The sequence below is a fragment of the Panthera tigris genome, chromosome D3, assembly GCF_018350195.1.
Source record: "Panthera tigris isolate Pti1 chromosome D3, P.tigris_Pti1_mat1.1, whole genome shotgun sequence".
Lineage (NCBI taxonomy): Eukaryota > Metazoa > Chordata > Mammalia > Carnivora > Felidae > Panthera > Panthera tigris.
Window position 1 is genome coordinate 75091681 of NC_056671.1, and position 21382 is coordinate 75113062.

Genomic DNA, 21382 nt, shown 5'->3' on the forward strand with positions numbered 1-21382 from the left:
ACTCTCCATTTCACACATACACAAAAAGTTTCAGGTGACAATTCCTTCTTGTGCTTTGCCTTTCAAAATGTATTGGTTAAGGCTCAGTGAATTGGCTAGTAAAACACTGATTTCTGTTAATACTAGAATCACCAAGAATTAATTCCAGGACTGCTAATGGAAAGGGGACAGTGAGTCAGAAGTTAAGCTCTTTAGGCCAGGAGGTGCAAACTTAAGCGGCATGTATACAAATACTCAACACTGGGACTAGAATCTGTGTTTGGGTGTTTGGGTACCAGCTCAAAAACATAGTAGCAATCTTGTATTTTGCTGACATTTAAGTTTCTGGGTGTTCGTTATTGTTATTTTTCGAAATTGATTTGTCTCTTTTAGAAGACTCTAGAGGAATGCCCAGTGAATTCAAATAAACTTCATCATCATTTCACTGTCATTATTATAGTCTCCAGAAGATTATATACAAATCCATGCAATGAAACCCTTGTCTGCCTGGCCTGATGCTATGTGCTGTACAAAACGGTATACAGAAAAGCTGTCTGCTTTATAGGATGGAGTTGTGCTCTGAGACATAAAGTGCATAGATGGAGATGAATGGAAAGAATGGCCAAGTGAAGAAGTGGTTACAAGTTGGACTAGTATTTATTTTCACAAACACACAGAGGAACTTTTGATCGGGTGTGAACCGTAAGAGTCAAGACATCAGACAAAATGGGAAGTCATAGTTTTTCCCCGTTTTGTGGATGTTTGCCAGAGAAAGAGAAGTTCCAGGAATTATTAAAGTAGAAAACATGAGAAGAATAGCAAAATTTAGTTCTTTTGTTTAAAATGGATAGACAGCTTAGAGGAAGCTGAAGTCATAGAAATTGGTATTTGTAGTAGAGTAATGGTGTGGAGTATCAGGAAGACCGTGGAAAAAGCCTGGGGAGAAGGTGTTGAAGGTATTGGCTCTGAACTTGACTATATTGGGAAGTTGTGGTCGGGGCATTCATTACAGGAGAAGAAACGGTTAAGGTAATGCCATGTGGAAGGTCCCTCGAGGAGGAAAGTACAAGAAAATGTTTCTGAGAGGCACCGATAAAAATATTCCCACATGGAAAACGTCTATGCGTTTTCTTTCCTTAAAAAACCGTTTGGAGCGTTTATAGTGTCGTGTGCTGATGGTGAATGTCTACGTCTTCCAGGCGCGTTGGATCGCTGCGTGATGGGGATAACCGCCGTAGAGATACTGAATGCCTGTGATGAAGCAGTTCCCGCTGCGGCTGACTCACTTAGTCACCCAGCCATCAACCTCAAGCAGGCTATGACCCGGCGTAGTCTTGCTGCTCTTAAAAACATGGCCCATCATAAGCTCCAGACTCTTGCAACTAACCTCTTGGCTTCCGAGGCATCTGACAAAGTAAGTGTGGTATGTGGGCCCGTGTGTGTAGACTCCCATTCAACTTCACTTCATAGCACAGTTTTGGCAGGTCTTATGCAGTAACTTTGGGGAGAAGACATGGATGACAAATAAGCTTCTGGTTTTTATTTAGGCCTATCCAGCCTTGTTTTAGCACACTTCATGTATTTGGCACTTTGAAAAAGGAAGTTATTCTCACCACTTAAAATAGTTTAAAATGAGGGGCGCCCGGGTGGCTCAGTTGGTTGAGCGTCTGTCTTTGGCTCCGGTCGTGATCTCATGGTCTGTGAGTTCGAGCCCCACGTCGGGCTCTGTGCTGACAGCTCAGAGCCTGGAGCCTGCTTTGGATTCTGCATCTCTCTCCCTCTCTGCCCCTCCCATGCTCATGCTCTCTCTCTCTCTCTCTCTCTCTCTCTCTCTCTCTCTCTCTGTCTCAATAATAAATAAACGTTAAAAAAAAATTAAAAAATAGTTTAAAATGATTTCTACGGAATTAAGTGACTTCCATTTCCGAAATTAGAGTGAACCTTTATCATGTAATCTGGCTTTCGGTTTTCTGACAGTCTTCCTGTTGAAAGATTGAGCACTGGCTCTTACCTCTCGGCAGAAGAAAAAAATCATGATTTAGGTACAATTAAGATGTTTCTAATTGTGGCTGCTCCTTTGTTTGAAAAGCATGCTCTGATTTTAGTAAGGTTGGCCCATTTATAAGGATTTTAGAGGATACTCGGGAATAGGTAGGGCCAGGTTGTTCAAGCACCAGTGCTGGCCAGGACCCAAGCTGGATCACACCTTCCCTGCTGATACTCACATGAAGGCATCAGCTACTTCTTGAGTTAACAGGAGATGATCCTACGTAAAAGAAGAACAAATAATCCGAATTCATTAATTGGTTATTTGTCTTTAGTTTTATAGAGGCTAACCACTGTTTGGTTTGTGGTATTTATGTTCTGTGGTACTGTTAGAACTCACTTGTCTCTGGTAGTGGCTGCGTGAAACTGAGAGACAGTATTAACATCTCATCTGAGCCACAACTTAAAATTCCCGGGTGCATCTAAGTATTCATTAGAATTGTTAGTGGGTAGCACAGATGCTGTTATTTTCATTCTCTCTCATTCTGGATTGCTATTTTTTTTTTTTTTAATGGGTAGACACGTAGATAAATAATGAACAGGTTGAAAGGCTCATCTACAAACTTGAAAATTTGCCCATGAATGAGCACTGAGTGCTGATGACACAGGAATTACTATAGGTGGTTCCAGTGGCCCATTTCCTCTGGTAATTGGCAGTCATATTTGATCACTCTGTCCTTCCCCAAGAAATAAATGCTTTATTGGCTTTGTTGTATTGTATGTTTCGTAGGTCAGAATTGTGAAACCCTTCTGCGCTTTCTTTCATGCTTCCCGGCCTGTGTTGTGAAGTTTGAATAGAAATCACAGCTTAAACGTATTTGCCATGCTTATAATTTCTTTCAAGAGATCACGTAGATGTCCCTAGGAGTTCAGTGTTCATAGCACATTGTCTGATGTTCCACTTAATTTTTAATTCTATGCCAGTTTATAAAATAGTGTATGCAAGGGTAAGTATGTATGTCATAGAATTTTCAAATGTATTCTTTTTCTTGTTGGTATCCCCTAGAAGTAAAAATTTGTAAAAATCATTATACGACTGGAAAATTAAAGAAAAATAAGTGGTACGGTTAACATTTATGAATGGCTTTTGTAAGTGGTCATGGTCCATTATGTGATTTTTACAATCTTGTTTGTCCCTGTTTTAATAGCGCATTTTATGGCGCAATTAGTGATAAAAGCAGCAGATATCAGAGACACTACACTTATGTATTGTAAAATATATTGCTTGTGAACCTCCTCAGTCTTGTAGCAGTGGTAATTGTTGCCTGGCCTACAAGGAAAACAATTACAGAAGGGGGGAAAGGCTTAGGAAGCTGAGGCTGCGGGAGGGTAATCACTTTATGAAAAATGTATGTTGGCTGGACCATTAGGGATTTCTCTAACTATTTTCTCATGTTGAGTTTGAGGCTCCTTCTGAGGGGAATATTTGAAGAGCTGTCCTCTGGATGGCTTCCTAATCTCAGGAGAAATAAAACCCACCCAAAGTTTAAAAAAACAAAACATAACTAAGAGCGTGTCAGGGGTGCAGGATTGACTCTAGGATATGGGAACTAATTTTCTTCGTGGGTCTCTCAATGGAAAGCAAAATCTCTAAGGGAATGCCCTATAGAAAGAGTCCTACCTTTTCCTTGTTAGACTAGTGTTGGCATTTGGGCTGTTTGGAGTAACACGTATTGTATATCGCTAATTTTGTTAATTATGCCGGACACGCGGAGCCTCGCAGACAAAGATGGGGGCTTTCCTTTCCTCTGATTCTTTTCTTTCACTGGAAGAGCCAGAGGTTGTGAAGTGAAATTACTCTTTATGGCTGCCTCAAAGTTTTGCAAGATGTGTGTATTCAAACCCCTGTGTGTTTCTCTTATGGCGTGTATCTTAATTTCCCTGGTATGGTAATCACTTACCAGCCTCTCTGATTCTCCCCACTGAAATTCAGCCTTCTCGCAGGCGGGGATTGTGACTTATTTATTGCTGTTTCCCTCCTGACATCTAGTAGCAGCTGTGCAGTAAATGCGTATTGAATTGGGTGCTGTGTGGCAGGAAGTGCTGATGGCCTCTGCCTCAGCCTCTTTGCCCAGGTCTTCTCCCTTCCCTCACAGTTGATTGTCTTGGCTTGACGACCAGATCTGTTCCTGTTCGTGTGGCCTTAGACGCGGAACCTTTATTAATCACCTTTGCCCTCTGCCCAGTTTTGTATTCTCCCCTTTGGATGTGGCGAGCAAGCTCGTCCAGGCATAACTCGTTCTCCTTTGCTGTGTCTGTATTGTCAGCATTCCAGCGTGTCCTGCAATTATGTCAGCTGGACCCTCTCCTTTACTTTTTTTCCTTATGACTCTAGAGCAGGGTTGCTCAACCTCAGCACTACTGACATTTTGGGCTGAATAACTCCTTTTTTTTCCTTTAATGTTTATTTATTTTTGAGAGAGAGAGAGAGAGAGAGAGAGAGAGAGAGAGTGTGCGCGCACACGAACGGGGAGGGGCAGAGGGAGAGGGAGACAGAGAATCCCAAGGAGGCTCCATGCTGTCAGCACAGGACCCGGTGCAGGGCTCAAACTCACAAACTGAGAGATCATGACCTGAACTGAAATCAAGAGACAGACACCTAACCCACTGAGCTACCTAGGTGCCCCTGGATAATTCTTTATTGTGTGGGGGGGGGGGGGAGGGGGGGCTGTCCTGTTTATTGTAGGATGTTGAGAATCATTTTTCCCCTACCCATCACAAATATCTAGCATCCTCTCTTGCCCAGTTGTGACCATCAAAAATGTTTTCAGCTATGGCCAGATGCCCCAAGTGGGGCAAAATTGCCTCTGGTTTAAAATCACTGCTCTGGAGAGAAAAGGCTGAGAAATGCTAGACATCCTGCATCCTATATCCTATGTTTCTTTTCCTCTCTCCTTGCTTCTTTAATCCCTCTCCTGTGAGGATAGCGAAGCCATTCCCAAACTTCTCCTCTCTGCCCCCTGGTGGCAGAATTAGTTCTTGCATTCTCTTTGTGCTCGACACGTTCCTGTTCAGACCTTTCCTTAAAACACTTTACTTTGGGGGCACCTGGGTGGCTCAGTCGGTTAAGCGTCCGACTTCCGCTCGGGTCATGATCTTGCAGTCCGTGAGTTCGAGCCCCGCGTCGGGCTCTGTGCTGACCGCTCAGAGCCTGGAGCTGGTCTCGGATTCTGTGTGTCTCTCTCTCTCTCTCTCTGACTCTCCCCCATTCATGCTCTGTGTCTCTCTGTCTCAAAAATAAATAAACGTTAAAAAAATTAAAATAAAACACTTTACTTTGTAAGGGATATTTTTTGTTTTTGTTCTTCTTTATGTGTGTCTGATTAGATTTTGAGCTTCTTGAGGGTAGGAGCTGAGTTTCTCATATTTTTATTTTCAGAGCTTTTATGTAGTATGTGAAGCATAGAAAATACCCAGGAAATTTCGTGTGAAGTTGGTTTGGAGGTATAGATTGGAATCATATTGTGGAATCTATTTGAATGCAAAGCTGAGGACTTACCTCAGTGGGTAAACAATACGATACTGAACAGTCTTAAAAGGAGATCTTTGTTTAAGAAATAGTTTTCCATGTCTGACATTTATGTGTAGGACACTTATTGCCGTGGGAAATGAACTGTGAGGCTGTTAGGTGAGAGGCAGTGGGAACTGGGATAGGATTAGGTAGAAGAAATGTTGAAGAGGAAATGACTTGGAGGCTGTTGTGTTGGTTGAATAGATAGGACTTCAATAAATAGGGAAGAGTTGAGACCTGTAAGACGATTTCAGAGCTCCGAGCCTGGTTGAAGGGAGAATGGCGGAGCTGTTAACAGAAACAAACAACTCACAGACTAGGCTTTGAGATTGGTTGTGATAGGAGACATCTGCCTCTTGTTTGGAGTGTTGGGAGATGGAATGTATGCAAGGGGAGCAAAAATCTTCCAAGAAAGAAGTGGAATGATAGTGAGATAGAGTAGGGATGGGATTCCACCACCACCCCCGCCCGCCCACCCCAAACAAATGCTGGAGTACAGAGCCTGGATTAGACCATAGTGCATATTTTGGGATGCCTGATCATTAGAGTATTCCAGATATGCCATCTTCCTTAATTCTTACTGCAGATAGGTGAATTCGTTATTATCATCCTCAGGGTTGCCAGTGATGAACCTAAAAGACAGATGGTTGGAACAGGGATTGGCAAACTTTTTCTATAAAGCACCAGACAGTAAACATTTTAGACTCTGTGGGCCATTCAATCTCTGTCACAGTGATTCAGACCCGCCATTGTAGTGTGAAAGCAGCCATAGACAATAGGCCAATGAATGAGTATGACTGGCTTCCAATAAAACTTTATTTACACAAATAGGCAACGGGCTGGATTGGCATCTAGGTCATAGGTGGTTGAACCCTGCATCAGAGGACGGCATTATTAACAGCAAGTTTGTAGATACTGTTCTTCCACGGAACAGCCTTTGCTTCATTTTTGAAAAGCAGTTCAAAGGAGTGGTTAAGAACCTGGGTTCTGGTGACAGGCATATCTGTGTTTCAGTTATGTCTGTAACATGCTACCTGTGGGTGACCTTGGGCCAGTAACCTACAATGGCATTGGTTACACATATAATTTGAAAACAAATTTTTGTAAAGGAAGCAAAGGTCAGCAGTTGATCAGAGATGCGAAATAACATTAAGACTTGAGGGAATGAAGGGTGGAATTAATAATTAGGGAAGTCACCGGTGATCATTAGGAGAGCTGCTTTGGAAGAAGTAGTTGGGTCAGAAATCAGGGTACAAAGAACTAAAAATGAGAATAAGATAAAGTGGAGGTGGGGAGTATGGAAGATGTGTGCTTTTAGAGGAAAAAAACTAGTAGCTTCGGTGCATGCAGGGGTAAGAGCTGAAGTTTACTTTGTCAGGAGCTCACTGAATGTTTTTGTTGGTGGAGGAGGTGGAGCCATGTCAGAGGACATGATGTCGATAGTAGCGTTAACTGGACAATTTACCCCGACTCGATGTTGTTTGCTTTTGATTGGTAGTGATGAACGAGAGGGAGGTGATATAAGCAATGGAGACCATTGGAAGAGGAACCAGTGGAAGAGGAGAAAAGTAGGCTGTAGTATTATTTAAAAGGATGGAAGTGGCTTTAATACCTTGAAGGCAGAGCCATCTTCATTTCCCTGTCCCATAACACGCAGCGTAAGTGATGTTCTAGAGTAGGAGTTAGTAGATTTGCAGACTATAAATAAGTAGTAAATTGTAGGTAGCACGTGGTGGTATGATGAATGCAGAAATGAAAATATTAAGAAGATGGTCTGAGCATATCCGGTGATCTTTTTAAAAAAGTTTTATTATTTTTGAGAGAGAGAGAGAACACACATGTGCAAGCAAGTAGGGGAGGGCCAGAGAGAGAGAGAGAGAGAGAGAGAGAGAGAGAATCCCGTGAGATCATGACCTGAACTGAAATGAAGAGTTGGATGCTCAACTGATTGAGCCACCCAGGCACCACTCAGGTGATCTTTTTGATGATCTTTCTCATGAAGCATTTGCCAGAGACCCTGGTTCTTGGTGAGGACATCTTGGAGCATGCCTTGGGTCAGTGGGATTTTACTAGTGAAGCTAGAAAGCCTTTACTGCCATGAAATTCGTTTTCTCTGGCCTAGTGTGTATAATTTTTTATGTGGCACCTTTATATCTTAGGTATTGTGTACCAATCAGGGTCACCCTATTTATTTTGAAAAATCACGAGGTTGAAGAAATTGAAAAATGACCAGGATGATTTATCTTCTGTGTTACATTTCTCCCTCTGTTGTCTAATTAGTCAAAAGGCTGAAAAAAACGAACGGGCTATATTTGCAAAGGTCAGTAGCTTTGTATTCTGTGTAACTAGGTGAGAGAATGGGATTTAGAAGTCAGATATAACCTACTGAGAACATGCTCTGTGTTTTTTGCTTGCAAAATTCACTCTAAAAAAATTTTATACTGATTGAATTGACTTTATGATTCATTGTGAAAAGGGCACTGTAAGGTACAGACAGGGACAAGCCATATGACGTTACATACAGGATACCAGGCCTTGTCTGGTGAACCGTTTATGGCCTTAGAAAAATTCTTATGATATGTCTGACCTTTGAAGAATCAATTAAACTTGCTTAACATTCTGCTCTAAAACTTTAGCGAATATTTTAATAGAAAATAAAAATATGTTGATTGTATATTTATTATATATGTATAAGTATGTATAAATTTAGCTTTCGTTTAAGTAGTTATTAGGATAAAAATCTTTGTCTAGTCTTTAATAAATACAGTTAAGGACCCTTAGGGAGCTGTCTAGGCTTAAGAAGACAAAGGAGTAAATGTCTATGACTGTAGGAGGAGAATGAACTTTAGTGAGCACCCTTGTGATGGGTGATTCCCTTTAACGGGGACACTAATTAGAAACCAGGTGTGGATGCTGCCTGCTCCTGGGATGACATTGCATCCAGGCCCTCGCAATAGAGCCAGATAACATGTGTATGTTTATACACACACACATCTGTGTTCCTCTGTTTTCCTAAATATATTAAATACCATCAGTTAACCCTGTTACCTCCACGTCTAACCAAACACCAGAGTGTTTGCTCTAGCCTCCCCTCCTCAAATACTGTAACTTTCTTCCCCAGCTTCAGAAACGTCACTCCCACTATTTTCAGTGTCTTCACGGTCTTCCTTGACTCGCGATGGGATTACATCCCCAAAAGCCCATTGTCAATTGAAAATCTCCTAAGTAAAAAATGCATTTAATACACCTAACCTACCAGGGATCATAGCTTAGCTCAGCCACCCTTAACTGTGCTCAGAACACATACATGAGCCTGCAGCTAGGAAAATCATCTCACACAGAAGCTTATTTATAATAGTGTTAAGTATCTCCTGTAACGTATCGAATACTGCACTGAAAGTGAAAAGCACAACAGTGTGGGCACAGGTGGCTCTCGGTGTGTCGGCTGTGGACACCCATGTGCACTGGCTGACTCTGAGCCAGGTTGCTACCCTCCCCCGGTGTCAGGGGAGAGCCCAGTGCGTGTCACTGGTCTGGGGCCGGATCCACACTCAGACTTCCAAGTGCGGTTTCTACTGAATGCGTATCACTTTCAGTCCAGTGTAAAGTCAAAGAATCATTAAGTCGGGGGCCGTATGTATCTATTTGCCCAATTCTCCCTTTATGTAAACAATTTCCTGCACACCCGGGTCTCTTTAGGTGTGCCACCCTAAAGCTTGTCACCCACAAAGGGAAAGAAGTCCATTTCTTTTTTATCCTTAACATTGTCCTTGTCACCTTCTGCTTTTCCTAGGGTGCGATTGCTTGTTGTTATTCACTCCTAGGCTTCATCTAATGTGATGTTTTCTTTCTAATTCTTTTTGAGTTCAGTCATTTCATTTCTGGTTTTTCTAATGCTCATAGGTTCTTTCACGTTGAGTATCATTTTAAAAGTGTTCATCAGCTTGTTTAGAAATAGCACATTCATTTTTATCTGCATTTTGAGCATATCTGTGTTTTCCCTTCTGGTTCTTAATTCTTTTTAATTGTAATAATTTGACCTCAATACTTTTCTGTTGTTCACTGCTCACCTCTTTTGTAAAAGAATTTTTCCTGGACTTTTTGAATGATTAATTCAGATCATTTTTCTAACTTCCCAAAACTTCCTTTTCTATTTTTCATGTGGTTCAAAAATATGGTGGCTCGCTTTCTAAGCTCTCCTAACACCGTTCCTCACCTCTTGTTTGTGGGGGGGGGGAGGGGGGGGATTACCTGGCAGTTTTGATTGCATGCTTAGCAGTTTCTCATTCCTGGGGCCTTTGCCGAAGGGACCCCTGATGTAGTGGTGTTGCCCGTGGACTGGGACTGCCACGTGCCTCAGCCTTTGTGATCGTGGCCCGTGCGTTCACTTGCTGTTGAGGCGGGTAAACTTCTCCCAGGTTCAGCTGCTGTTTTTAAATGGGCCCCATTAGGGGTGCCTGGGTGGCTCAGTCTGTTGGGCGTCCGACTTCAGCTCTGGTCACGATCTCGCAGTCTGTGAGTTCGAGCCCCGCGTCGGGCTCTGGGCTGATGGCTCAGAGCCTGGAGCCTGTTTCAGATTCTGTGTCTCCCTCTCTCTCTGCCCCTCCCCTGTTCATGCTCTGTCTCTCTCTGTCCCAAAAATAAATAAACGTTAAAAAAAAAAACTTAAAAAAAAAATGGGCCCCATTATGTTTTTCTGATAACCGTCAGTCAGCATTTTGGGGTTTTCCTATCAGATCTGTCGCATACCTCGCCACTTCCCTTTCCTTCGTCCTAAGGAGGTGCCTGATAACAGATAGACCTTGTAGCTGTTGGTGGGTTTTTCCATCCACTTGAGTTTTGGGATTTGTGGATATATTTTATCAACTTGTTTTGTTGAAATGTTCTTACTGCATTTCGGTTATCCTATCTAATTGCTGTGTCTTTCTTTATGTGAGGATTTGGAAAACTCCAGTAACTATGCTTCCATCAGTGCTGTGATCTTTTCCAGAATCCCTTTGAGTTTCTGTATTCTTGATGTTAATTGTAAAATTCAATAATGAGTTAGTTAAGGAGAAATTGTATTAAACATTCACTTTTCAATCTTAATTGTGTATTTATTATTTGAACTAGATGAGCCATATCTGTGATTACATATCATATATTGTCTCTATTCTGGATCAGTTGTGGGCTTTAATTTAAAGCTGTTTGTGTGAGAACATCCTTAACCTACTGGCAGGTGACAGAGTCCTTCAGTCTGGAATTTTCCTCATGTATTGACCCACCTACTGCCTGTATCCCACAATCTCACAACATAGTGGTTAGAGAAAATGACTTCAGATTCTATAGTGAACAATCAGGGACTTTTTTTTTTTTTTTTTTTTTTTTTGGCCACCGCTTCCCTCTCTATTGTTTGTCAGTTGCTTTCTAAAAATTTCTAGAATGAAAATTTCGGAATTTAGCGTGAGGCTTTTGGTAAAGAGACTCCTTAAGGAATAAGCTTGAATTTTTTTTGGAACCATAAAGATAAAATGAAAAGAGTTAAAGTTATTGATTAGGCACAGGTATGTAAGTAAGGTAATGGGATTAATTTCTGAACATACATTATTACATTGCTGTTATCACAGGCACCAGAAAGTACAAGAAAGTCAGTGGAGTCCAGTTGCCCCATCACCCTCCTCTTCTCTTTTCCTCTTTCTCCATCCTTCTTCCGCAGTCCAGCCGTTATATTACATTAGTCATCCTTCTTACCTCCGTAAGAGTGGTTAGCATTTCTTTCACGTTTTTATGTCCTAATTCTGTTGTTGTCTCTTACTCTTTCTTCGCCTTTACCTCCGTTTCGTGGTAGTCTCACCCGCATAAGAAAGTACACCGTATGTAGGCTGTGAGTGCGTGTGTGCTCATCTCTGTGTGTGTGTGCCCTTGTACACTTGCATCATGTGTGCATGTTTCATGGAGTTTGTAATGAATGCTTTAAACATTTCTGACTCAGGTTATCTTTCCTCCAACTTTTTCTCCAGTTCGAGGGAAACAAGTTGTAAGTTATTATGAATACATTTAAGGGATAAAACTAAACTCTCAAAGCTAACTAAATATTTAATTGAACTTACTATATTTTTTGATGATTACAGGATTTTTTGTTCTCTTCCCTTTTTAAGGATCCGTAAATGAGACATGACGCCATCAAATAATGACGTAGACAAGGGAGCTCCCCTTCTTGAAACTTACCAAGCCCTGTGGCTCTAGTGCCTTATTGGCCCTCTGCCTTGCACGTAATAGGTGTTCCGTGGGTTTATGAATGGAATTCATAGGTCATATTGAATGTAATTCATCATATTATTCTGAACCAAAAAAACCAGTCTTGTTCTATGATGGTTTTAAATTCAAAACAGTTTTGTTTCTCCTTGGAAGTACATTAACAAACCACACTATACCTGAGAAGAAATTTAGGTTGTTGAATAATGTCTGTGAGATACAGCGAAGGGGAAATTCCTTTTACCATCTCACATAATAAATCAAATGGCAGACTGCTGAGAGAATAGGAACAGTAGATAGATTTAACCCTGTGACCTTCTCAACAGCCAGATCTTTCCAGCCCTTGCGTATGCTACTTTATATTTAACTCTTAGTTGGGAACTTCAAGGTATTTTGAAGTAATGTGATAGAAATATAAAGATTTGTAGCTAAGTGTTAATGTGTTAGTACCTTGGGTAAGAAATAATTTCTTCTAATATGCTTGAAATAGCTGTTCTTTATTAGACTATATAAAAGATTTTGAAACTTCTTGACTTTTATAGCCTCTGTTAGAAAATAATTGAATCAGTCTAGTTCAGTAAACATTTATTGACTACTAGCTACTGTGTTTGGCCCTGGAGAGCCAAAATGAATAAGACATGATATTTACCCTCAGGAAACGTAAACAGATAAATACAAGGCAGTGGAGTGAGTTGGCTGAGAAATGCAGAAGGTATTGCAGAGACCTGGACTAGCCTGAGGTGATCAGGACTGGCTTCTTGGAGGAGGAGACATTGAAGAATGAGTAGAACGTAATCAGGTGACGGATGCAAAGAGGGCAGCGGGGAGTACCGTGTGTGTTCAACGTTGCTGGAGTATCAAAGAGAGGAGAGGCGGGAGGTGTGTGAAATGAGACCGGTCCATACGTACCATGTGAAGGTGCTTAAACTTTATCTTTTATCTCAGTAGCTTTCACACCTAAGAAGAAAAATTAGCACTAGAATCCTTCCTTCAAAGAGAATTTTATATGAGAGCCGGTATGTGCAACAGATACGAGGGAATGTAGAGGAGAGTTCGACTCCAAGAATTGAGTGATTAATGAGGCACAGGTGGTAAGCGGGGCGGACCCACAGGTTTTCTGATTGGGTGGTTGAATAGAAATCGGCTCTCTCAAATGTGATATCGAACGTAGGAGCCGGTTTTGCGGGGGATGGTGATGAGTTGCTTCGTATATGGGGCGGGGGGGGGGGGGTGGTGATGGATATACAGGTTGAGGAATCTCCGACATATACCTGGTGCTTAAAACCATCAAAGGCCATGGGACTATTCAGAGGTAGCAAATGGGCTGAGATAGACTCTCGGGCTACTAACCTTAAGGGGAGGAAGTGGAAACGATTTGGAGAAGTGTCAAGAGTGCGGGAGAACCAGGAGAATAGGCTCACTCGTAGACTGAGGGAATCAAGACTTTTAAAAGGGGTAGTGAGTAATTAGTTGTGGCAGAGGCAGTAGATGTGTGGTATTGGAAGGACTGAAATGTGTTTGTCATTGAGGTCACCAGTACCCTTTTCTAGAATGGTCTCTTCAGGATGTTGGGGCCAGAAGCTGGATTGCCATGGGTTAAGGAGTGATGGGAAGCGTGAAAACAAACGACAGCAAAAGGATACTTTTGAAAAGTGTGATAGGGGAAAGAGGAAGAATAGGGGAAAATGCAGGTTGGCAGGCACATGGGAATGTTTGTGGATTAGGGTTAAAGAGCCAACAGAGAGAGGGCCGGTCCACGTTAGGCTAAGGGGGCGGTACTTGATGAAGCTAGGTTCCCAGGGGATGAGAGAGTGGCGGACTGCAAAGGCAGAGGGAAGGAGTTTGGCTTCGACCTAGAGGAGGGAGACTTTATTTTCTGAAATCGAAGGGCGGGAAGACAGGCTGGGTGTCTGGTGGGTGTAGGTTTCTGTGCATAATGGATGGCAGTTGAAGAGAGGACATTCCTAAAACTTTCACGTTTCTCCAAGAAGTTACAGGTAAGATTGTGGGGAGGGAGGGAGCAAGAACCTGGGTCGGGACTTGGTGAGGGAGACAGATGGGGGAACGAGAGGGGAAGCGAAGAAAGAGTAAGAGGAGTGACTGTATTTGTAGTTGTAACTGGCTGTAGTAAAAGGTCTAGGAAAAAGTAGAAGGTACATGTCACGGCTCCCGAACTGCAACTCTGTAATGCAGAGGTTAAAGGGCACTGAGGGTAGTTATAAGAGGTTGACTGATATGATTAACCAGAGGTTCTGGGCTTGTTAGGGAAGGAGTGGGAGGGAGGACGAGGCTGATAGCTTTTGAAAAAATCCTGGAATCCAGGGACTGAATGCCTCTATGATAATGGTTCCCAAACTGTTTGTTGCACATTGGAATCATCTGAGGATCTTGAAAAACTGCCGGTGCCTGGCTCCTCCTCGTGCTTTCTGACTGAGTTGGTGTGCATGCGGCCAGTTTCCCCAGGTGATTCTAATGTGCAGCAGGGTGCAAACCACTGCTCCAGAAGGTTGAAGAGCAGGTGTGGTGGAATATTTGGAACTACAGAAGATGGTGGTCAGCGTGGAGATACTAGTGAGCAAGATTCGTGAGGTGAGGACATATTCCGCTGAAGGGGACTGGAGTCAAAACAGCCCAGGAGTTGGGAGGGCAGCGTGTTCTCCATCTTTGGCACAGAAGACCCCGAAGCCCACTGTCCCAGTACCTCCTGCTTTTCACGGGGTCAGAACTCTGAGAAGACGGGGCGGTGCCATCTGGCAGGCTAGTTGGGGAATAGGGATCGGAGTGTCTGATTTAACAATAAGCCACAAACCTGTCATATTCTTGTCCTTGGAAAATAACAGTGCAAAAACACTGTTGATGCAAATAAAAAACGCAAAACAAAGTGATGAAACTAACGGGAACTTATTTAAGACCGAGAATAGCAGCAGTTGAAAACCAGCACTGATGATGTGCTGATATCAAAACCTCTCTTTTTTGGGAAACTCGTAGGTTCGTATGCAGTAGAATGTTTGGACCAATGCTCTACATTTCATGGTTGTATGACATTTAAGTTCAGTACTGACGCTCTAGAATGCTGTAGTCCTATAGGAACTTCAAATTATAAATAGCAAAAAAATAAAAATAGCACTGTAGCATAATTAGCACATATAACCACAGTTAACTCCCTTTATTACTAAGTGACTCCGTGTTTAACATCATGTCATTTGCCCTCCGACTTTGAATCCTTTCATATCCATTAGGAGGCCCCTTGCCCACGCCGGGTTGCAGACCATAAGTTCAAAATCACTGACCTACACGGGTGGTGAAATCTCCCAGAATGAGGGATGGCAAGCAGGGCTTTGAGCCAGTGACAGTGATTTTAAAATTTAAAAAAAACTTTCAGGTATGACATTCATAAGATGACTTCTATGGTGTGGTGTGGAACCCAACATTAGCCTTGGATGGAAAAATATTAATTTCAGGGAGGCAGTTTATTGCGATGTCCAAGGATAGAAAGTGCAGTTGGCTTGTAGTGGTTGTGGCTGGAGTTCTATACTGTGCTCTCGGTAGCCTGGAACAGACAAAGTGTATCCAGAGACCTTTCCGTGGTCCTTCACACATCTCTGTCTTAGTTTGCGTGAAAATACCTATTTTTTTGTACGCACACTCCCACCCGGCAGCAGTCAGCCTTGGTGAAGGTGATGTTGTCTCAGGGCAGTGGATGGCTATGAAGGAAAGAGGTAGAAAAAAGAAAGGCAAAGACAAAAGGAGGGGATTTGCGGCGTAAATCAGGATTTTAGTTGTCCACGGTGTAACGTGACTTGGTGTTCCCCGGTCTGTATTTTGATAAACGTGGTACTTGCTAGTTGGTGGGCCTGGGATGCCCGTGCCTCCCTCACCCCCTTACCCCACCTTTCCCCACCTTTCCCCACCTTTCCCCGGCTGGCTCCCACTCACCCAGCTCACTCCCAGAGCTCTCCTGAGCCCCCGTTCTGTGACCACCGTCCCCACAGAGGCTCCTGAAGTTTTCAGGAATGCTGCTGAGTCTAGCGGTCACTTGTGTCTTCTCTGGTCCTCTGCCACTCGCGTTTATGTCTCTTAGTACTAATTCTTTTGTACCAATACACGAAAACAAGGAGATATATTTGCTTCCATGTCTGTTTCCGTGTATCAGGGTTTGTTTGACTTCAACACTGTTGACATCTGGGGCTGGGTAATTCTTCGTGCCGGGGGCTGTGTTGTACAATGTGGCATGTTTAAGCAGCGTCCCCAGCCTCTACCTACTAGATGCCATTAACACCCTCTCCCAGTGGTGACTCACAGTGATGCCTCCAGACGTTGCCTTGAGGATGAAGAGTACGTCACCTCTGGCCCAGGGCTGCTGCTCTGTCACCCCGAGAGCTCTTCAAAGGGCCATTCGATACTCCTCTTTGTGTTTCCAGCAAACTCTTCACTGAATCACTGAATAGCCCAGAATTTAAGGTTGATTAATATGGAGTGGACTCACACCACCTCCCCCCCCCCTCCCATCTCTAGAATCTCTGCCGAACTAATGCTGAGAAGCTCTTGATATTCGCCAAGTAAATGTCTGGCAGATACCAGGGGACCCTGACTTCTTCCTCGGTCTTAACCGTTGACAGCTGTGTGACCTGTGTGACTGACTGGCCGACCTCCTAGCTTCCATTTGTTTTTAGCTTTAAAGTGGAGGTAATAAGATGGTAATGAAGTCAACTGGGCAACATGTTTTAACACGTTTATCCCAGTAGGTATTCACACACGAGTTTAACAATCTTGATTGAATGATTGATTTCATTCATTCAACACACCTTGAGTGTGTACTGTAAGCTGGGCCCCGAGCTAGAACGGCTGGAGAGTTCATGAATCACGTCCACACCCATCAGGGCCTCCTGTCGAGTCCCTGCTCTGATGAGGGAGACAAGTGCGCAGCTCATCACCGTGAACACTCTGTTACCTAAGGTGTGAACCAAGTGGGAGGGCGTCCTCAGGAGAGGACTGGCCTGGGGAGCTGTGGGAAGACCGTCTTCTCTGAAGAGAGTCACTCGTGTAGAGGCTTGGTGTCGGGAGGCAGAGTGGGAAGAACATCCCCAGCAGAGGAAACACTGCGTGCGGCTGACCGGGCAGAGCGTGGGAGGCGCGTGCCGAGCCCTGCAGCGATGGGAGAAGAGGGTTAAGAATCTCCTAGGTTAGAATCTACTTGAGTGTGAGTATTTCTGAAATTTGAGATTGCTCACCACTGTGACCCTGGGTGGATTAAAGCGGTTTTCTTGTCTCCTGTTCATTTGCCGTTATTAGTCTTCACTTTTTTTCTCTCGTCAAGTCGGCCTCCCAGAATATCCTCTCATTTCTGTTCATTCACAACTGTGTTAAGGGTTGGGAATACCCAGGAGGACATGTTAGATCCAGAGCACTTTTTCTTTTTTAAATAGTTTTTTCCCCCCTTTTAACAGTTACTTTAATTGGTTGAGACTTTTCACGCATGTCTTTAACATTCATTTGAGATAAAATGAGCTGGGTTTTATTATCTCTGTTTTACCAGTGAAAGGGATACTGTTTTGTTACCTGTTTGCTGTTTGTGACATCTCTCTTTTATTTAGAAGACAGAAGAATCAATACAAGGGGCATGAAGTGATTCATGTAAAGGTTTGTCTAATGGGGGACTGGGGTGCCCTAGCGCCCAGGGCTCTTGGTCTTGTGACTTTGGTGACTTGGCCCTTTGGGAACAGTTACAACTCAATGTCTGTTATGCTGGTGTTGTGGAACCATCATGTGTTAATCTTCTAACCTCCTAATATATTAGTACCATTTGGATATTATTGTTACTCAAACATTATCCAGTAAGATGTGGCCTGTAGAATACCTTTAGAAGGTATTTTCTCTATAAAAGGCATGGCCTAAGTGTTTATATTTAATACTTATACTTTTGAGTGATCTACATTTATTTATGTCTTGTGAAATAAATCACTGTATAGTATCAAACTTAAAACCTCTCAGGTTAAATATCCCTTTTGGTTTATGCTTCTTAATATGCTTGTTAATGAAAACACATAGAGGGCCGTGAAATGACATAAGCTGAGTGTACTGTATCCATACCTTGTCATAAAATCTCCTATCCAAAACTAAATATTTAAGATAGTGTATTCCTTGTTTGAAACTTAAATGGCTGGATTCTGTTCCTGTTAGTATTAAGTAACAGCAATCCGACAGCAGAGGGCACCAAATACCCATTTCAGGCTTAACACATTTTCTTAATCCTTTCCACTTCCTCCCTCCCTCCCTCGCTACCTTTTTCCTAATGCAGTCGGCCCTTGAGCAGCACACGTTTGAGCTGTGTGTCCATTTATACGTGGATTTTTTTTTCAGTACATACAGTATAGTACTGTAAATGTATTTTCTCCTATGATTTTTTTCTAGCTTTATTGTAAGAATACACTATATGATACACATAAGCTACAGTATGTGTGAATCGACTGTTTACATTGTCAGTAATGGTCAACAATAGGCTATTAGCAGTTAAGTTTTGGGGGAGTCACAAGTTACACTTAGATTTTCTACTGCGTGCAGGGAGGAGGGGGCTCAGTGCCCCTCACCCCCATTTTGTTCAAGGGTCGACTGTAATTAAAACCGTTAACATTAAAACCATATATGTTTACAGGCGATAATGGGATTCTCCCTCAGCTAATTTTAGAACTTTTTTTTTTAATGTTTGTTTGTTTATTTTTGAGAGAGAGACAGAGAGACAGAGTGCGAGTGAGGAGGGACAGAGAGAGAGGGAGGCACAGAATCCGAAGCAGGCTCTGGGCTCTGAGCTGTCAGCACAAAGCCCGACGCAGGGCTTGAACCCACAAACCGCGAGATCATGACCTGAGCCGAAGTTGGATGCTCAACCGACTGAGCCACCCAGGCGCCCTAATTTTAGAACATTTTTAAAGCACGTTTAGACATCAGTGTGTTTTTATTCATTGACTCTTTTGCATTTAACATTATGCCTCAGAATTTTCAGAAGTTATTTTAACATTCTTTATTCAGTAGAATATCCTATCCATAATCAAGAATAACTTTTTTAAAGTTATTTCGAGAAGGGGACAGAGAGAGAAAATCCCATGCTGTCAGTGCGAAGCCCGACATGGGGCTTGAGCCTCTGAACCCTGAGATCATGACCCCATCCAAAATCAAGAGTTGGATACTCAACTGCCTGAGCCACCCAGGTGCTCCTAAAATTTTTATTTTTTAATTTTTCCTACCAAAATATTCTTAGGTAACAAACCAATTCTTTATATTATAGTTAGGAAATTAAAAATTATTTAGAACATGCATTGGAAATGACACATAAATAATTATTTTGTAAAATATTATATTACTATTTGCCAAATACATATTTTTCCTATGTTCTATGTTAGGACTCAGTATTGATATTTATACAAACATGTATGTGAATATGTTATATAACATTTCCTACTCCTGGTATCCTCAATCTCTGATTTCAAAGTGGATTCAGATTTTTTTTTTTTAAACCATGTATTCTTTTGCTTTGCACATTAGCATCAAAATCAGCTGGCATTAATCAACTTTACATTTAGGTACAAATTTGGACTATTTTGTAATACAGATTGGACCCATGTTTTTTCAGGAAAAATAATAAATTGTTTTACTAGGTAATTTTAGAAATAGTCCTGAAAACTATGATGTTAAAAAATGGTTCAGAAATAAGTAAGTTTTTAAATCAGAGCCATTGAAGTGAATGAATGGTGTAAAGGTAAAGTTATTGCCAGTGTTCTGAATTTCTGGATAAAAGGACAGATGCTCAAAATATCATTGTAACGTTGGTTTTAGGGGACAAAGCTACCAAATGTTTCAGCAGACGTGATTTAACCTAGCATATATTCAAATCTATAATGATGACAATGTTAGATAACAAGAATACACCCACGTTTTCTCCTCTGCGGATTATAAGTTGTTTTCTTGTTGTGGGGGGCAGGGGTGAGGGGGTGGGGGGCTGCTCATGATGTGCATATGTGCTCATGTACTGAAAATGACCCAGGCTCGAATAAGGATCAATCTCCTGATCATAGTTCTGTCATTTTCCTTGAGTTTTTCACTTGAGATACAGTTTTACCTGCTACTCTTAATGTAATTGCCACAGGTTCACTTTCAGTGATGAGCAAGCAATCCAATAATTTTTTCCTATTGCTGTGGTTCTGTAATATTTTAAGTCAATTTCTTTATTTAATACTTGAAATGGCTAAATGTGTATTTTCCCCTGTACAGAAAACATAACATTGTAATAGGCTTACCACTTACAATGAAAATGTCAAGTATATGTTTTACTAGGTTTTTAAGTATGTTGTGTGTATGTATTTTGCATTTACCACTGAGTTTTACTAGCAGCTTTGAGACCATTTTATTTGTATATACTTTATAACTTAGCTTTTCTTGTTGCCCTTTTTCAGGTAAGTTTTGAAATTATTGCCTTGAGTACAAAGGCTTTATTTTCTTTCAAGCATCTTGCATATGATAGAAACTCCACAAATAGTTGTTGAATTTTATCTTCTGCCGTGATGATACAAAAGGGAATTTGCGAGCACACATTTCAAATGTTCTTAATAAAGGTGGCAGGCAGAGCAAGTGTACTAACGTTCCTGTTAAAGAATTTCCAGGATTAGGTAGCCAGTATGGGAAATGGCTAAGACTGTAAGACGATTGGAATGAATTACTTTGCTCTAGCCATGTACATTTTAGGATTAAGCCAAGGGACCCTTGGAGTTGGGTAGATGTTTCTCTTCATTTTCCTTCAGCTTATCTTAGTGTGACATATTAGAATATCTGACATATCTGTGATCAGCTCTGCTGTCTCCATGCACTCAGCTTAGTCTTACCCTCGCAACTTTGCTGGATATCTATATTTTATTGTAATAAGCCTTTAAGTCCTTAAAATCCGATGTCAGGTATTACAGGTCATATGCAGGACTTAGGGGATGAGTCATTTTCTCCTTCGTTCCTTCCATCTCCCTCTGTTCTCCTCTGCCTTTATTATTACCTTCTTCTTTTCTTTTACCCTCTTCTTCTGACTGTGGATTGCTCTTAGGTACAGTTTTTGTGACAATGACACAATCAGCAGCACTGAGAGGTTGCGATAAGAGGAGATGCACACAATCACATCCAGATATCATGGTACCAGACACTAGAAAACCTTTCAGTGGAGATCCCAGGGCGGATCTCAGGGTGCTGAAAGGGGCACATAGGTGGTAGACATCAGAGGAGAGAACTTAAAAGCCGATCTCGTGTCCTCACTCTTGCCTTCTTTTTTCTTCAAGCCACTCTTGCTGCCTCAATAATTTCCTTAGCAAACATGTTTGGTTTTATATTCTTTGGTAGTAATGATCTCTCTTTCTCCTATTTTGTATTTTGAATTTTATAGATCTTTACTGGAAAGACAGTATTTACTAATGTACTGTGGGGGGCTCTTCGTGCCTGATGTTGTTATTACCTATTCCCTCATATATTGTGTCATGTGTGTCTAACTCATGCTAATATAAGATGATATTTTACCTTTTTCCCTGATAGAATGAACCTAATGCCTAGCCTAGTGCCTGGGCCATAAGCGACAACTTAGTA

At 41.9% G+C, this 21382-nt stretch overlaps 1 protein-coding gene across 10 annotated transcripts in view; it reads left to right on the plus strand.

Annotated features, from left to right (window-relative positions):
- The window catches only part of WDR7 (WD repeat domain 7), a 354382-nt gene that overhangs the window by 75544 nt on the left and 257456 nt on the right, over nucleotides 1-21382 (plus strand). For all 10 annotated transcript variants that reach the window (XM_042962008.1, XM_015536841.2, XM_042962015.1 and 7 more), the window contains one exon: nucleotides 1179-1393. In XM_042962008.1, coding sequence (XP_042817942.1) covers nucleotides 1179-1393 — 215 coding nt within the window. The remainder of the gene's footprint in view (nucleotides 1-1178; nucleotides 1394-21382) is intronic.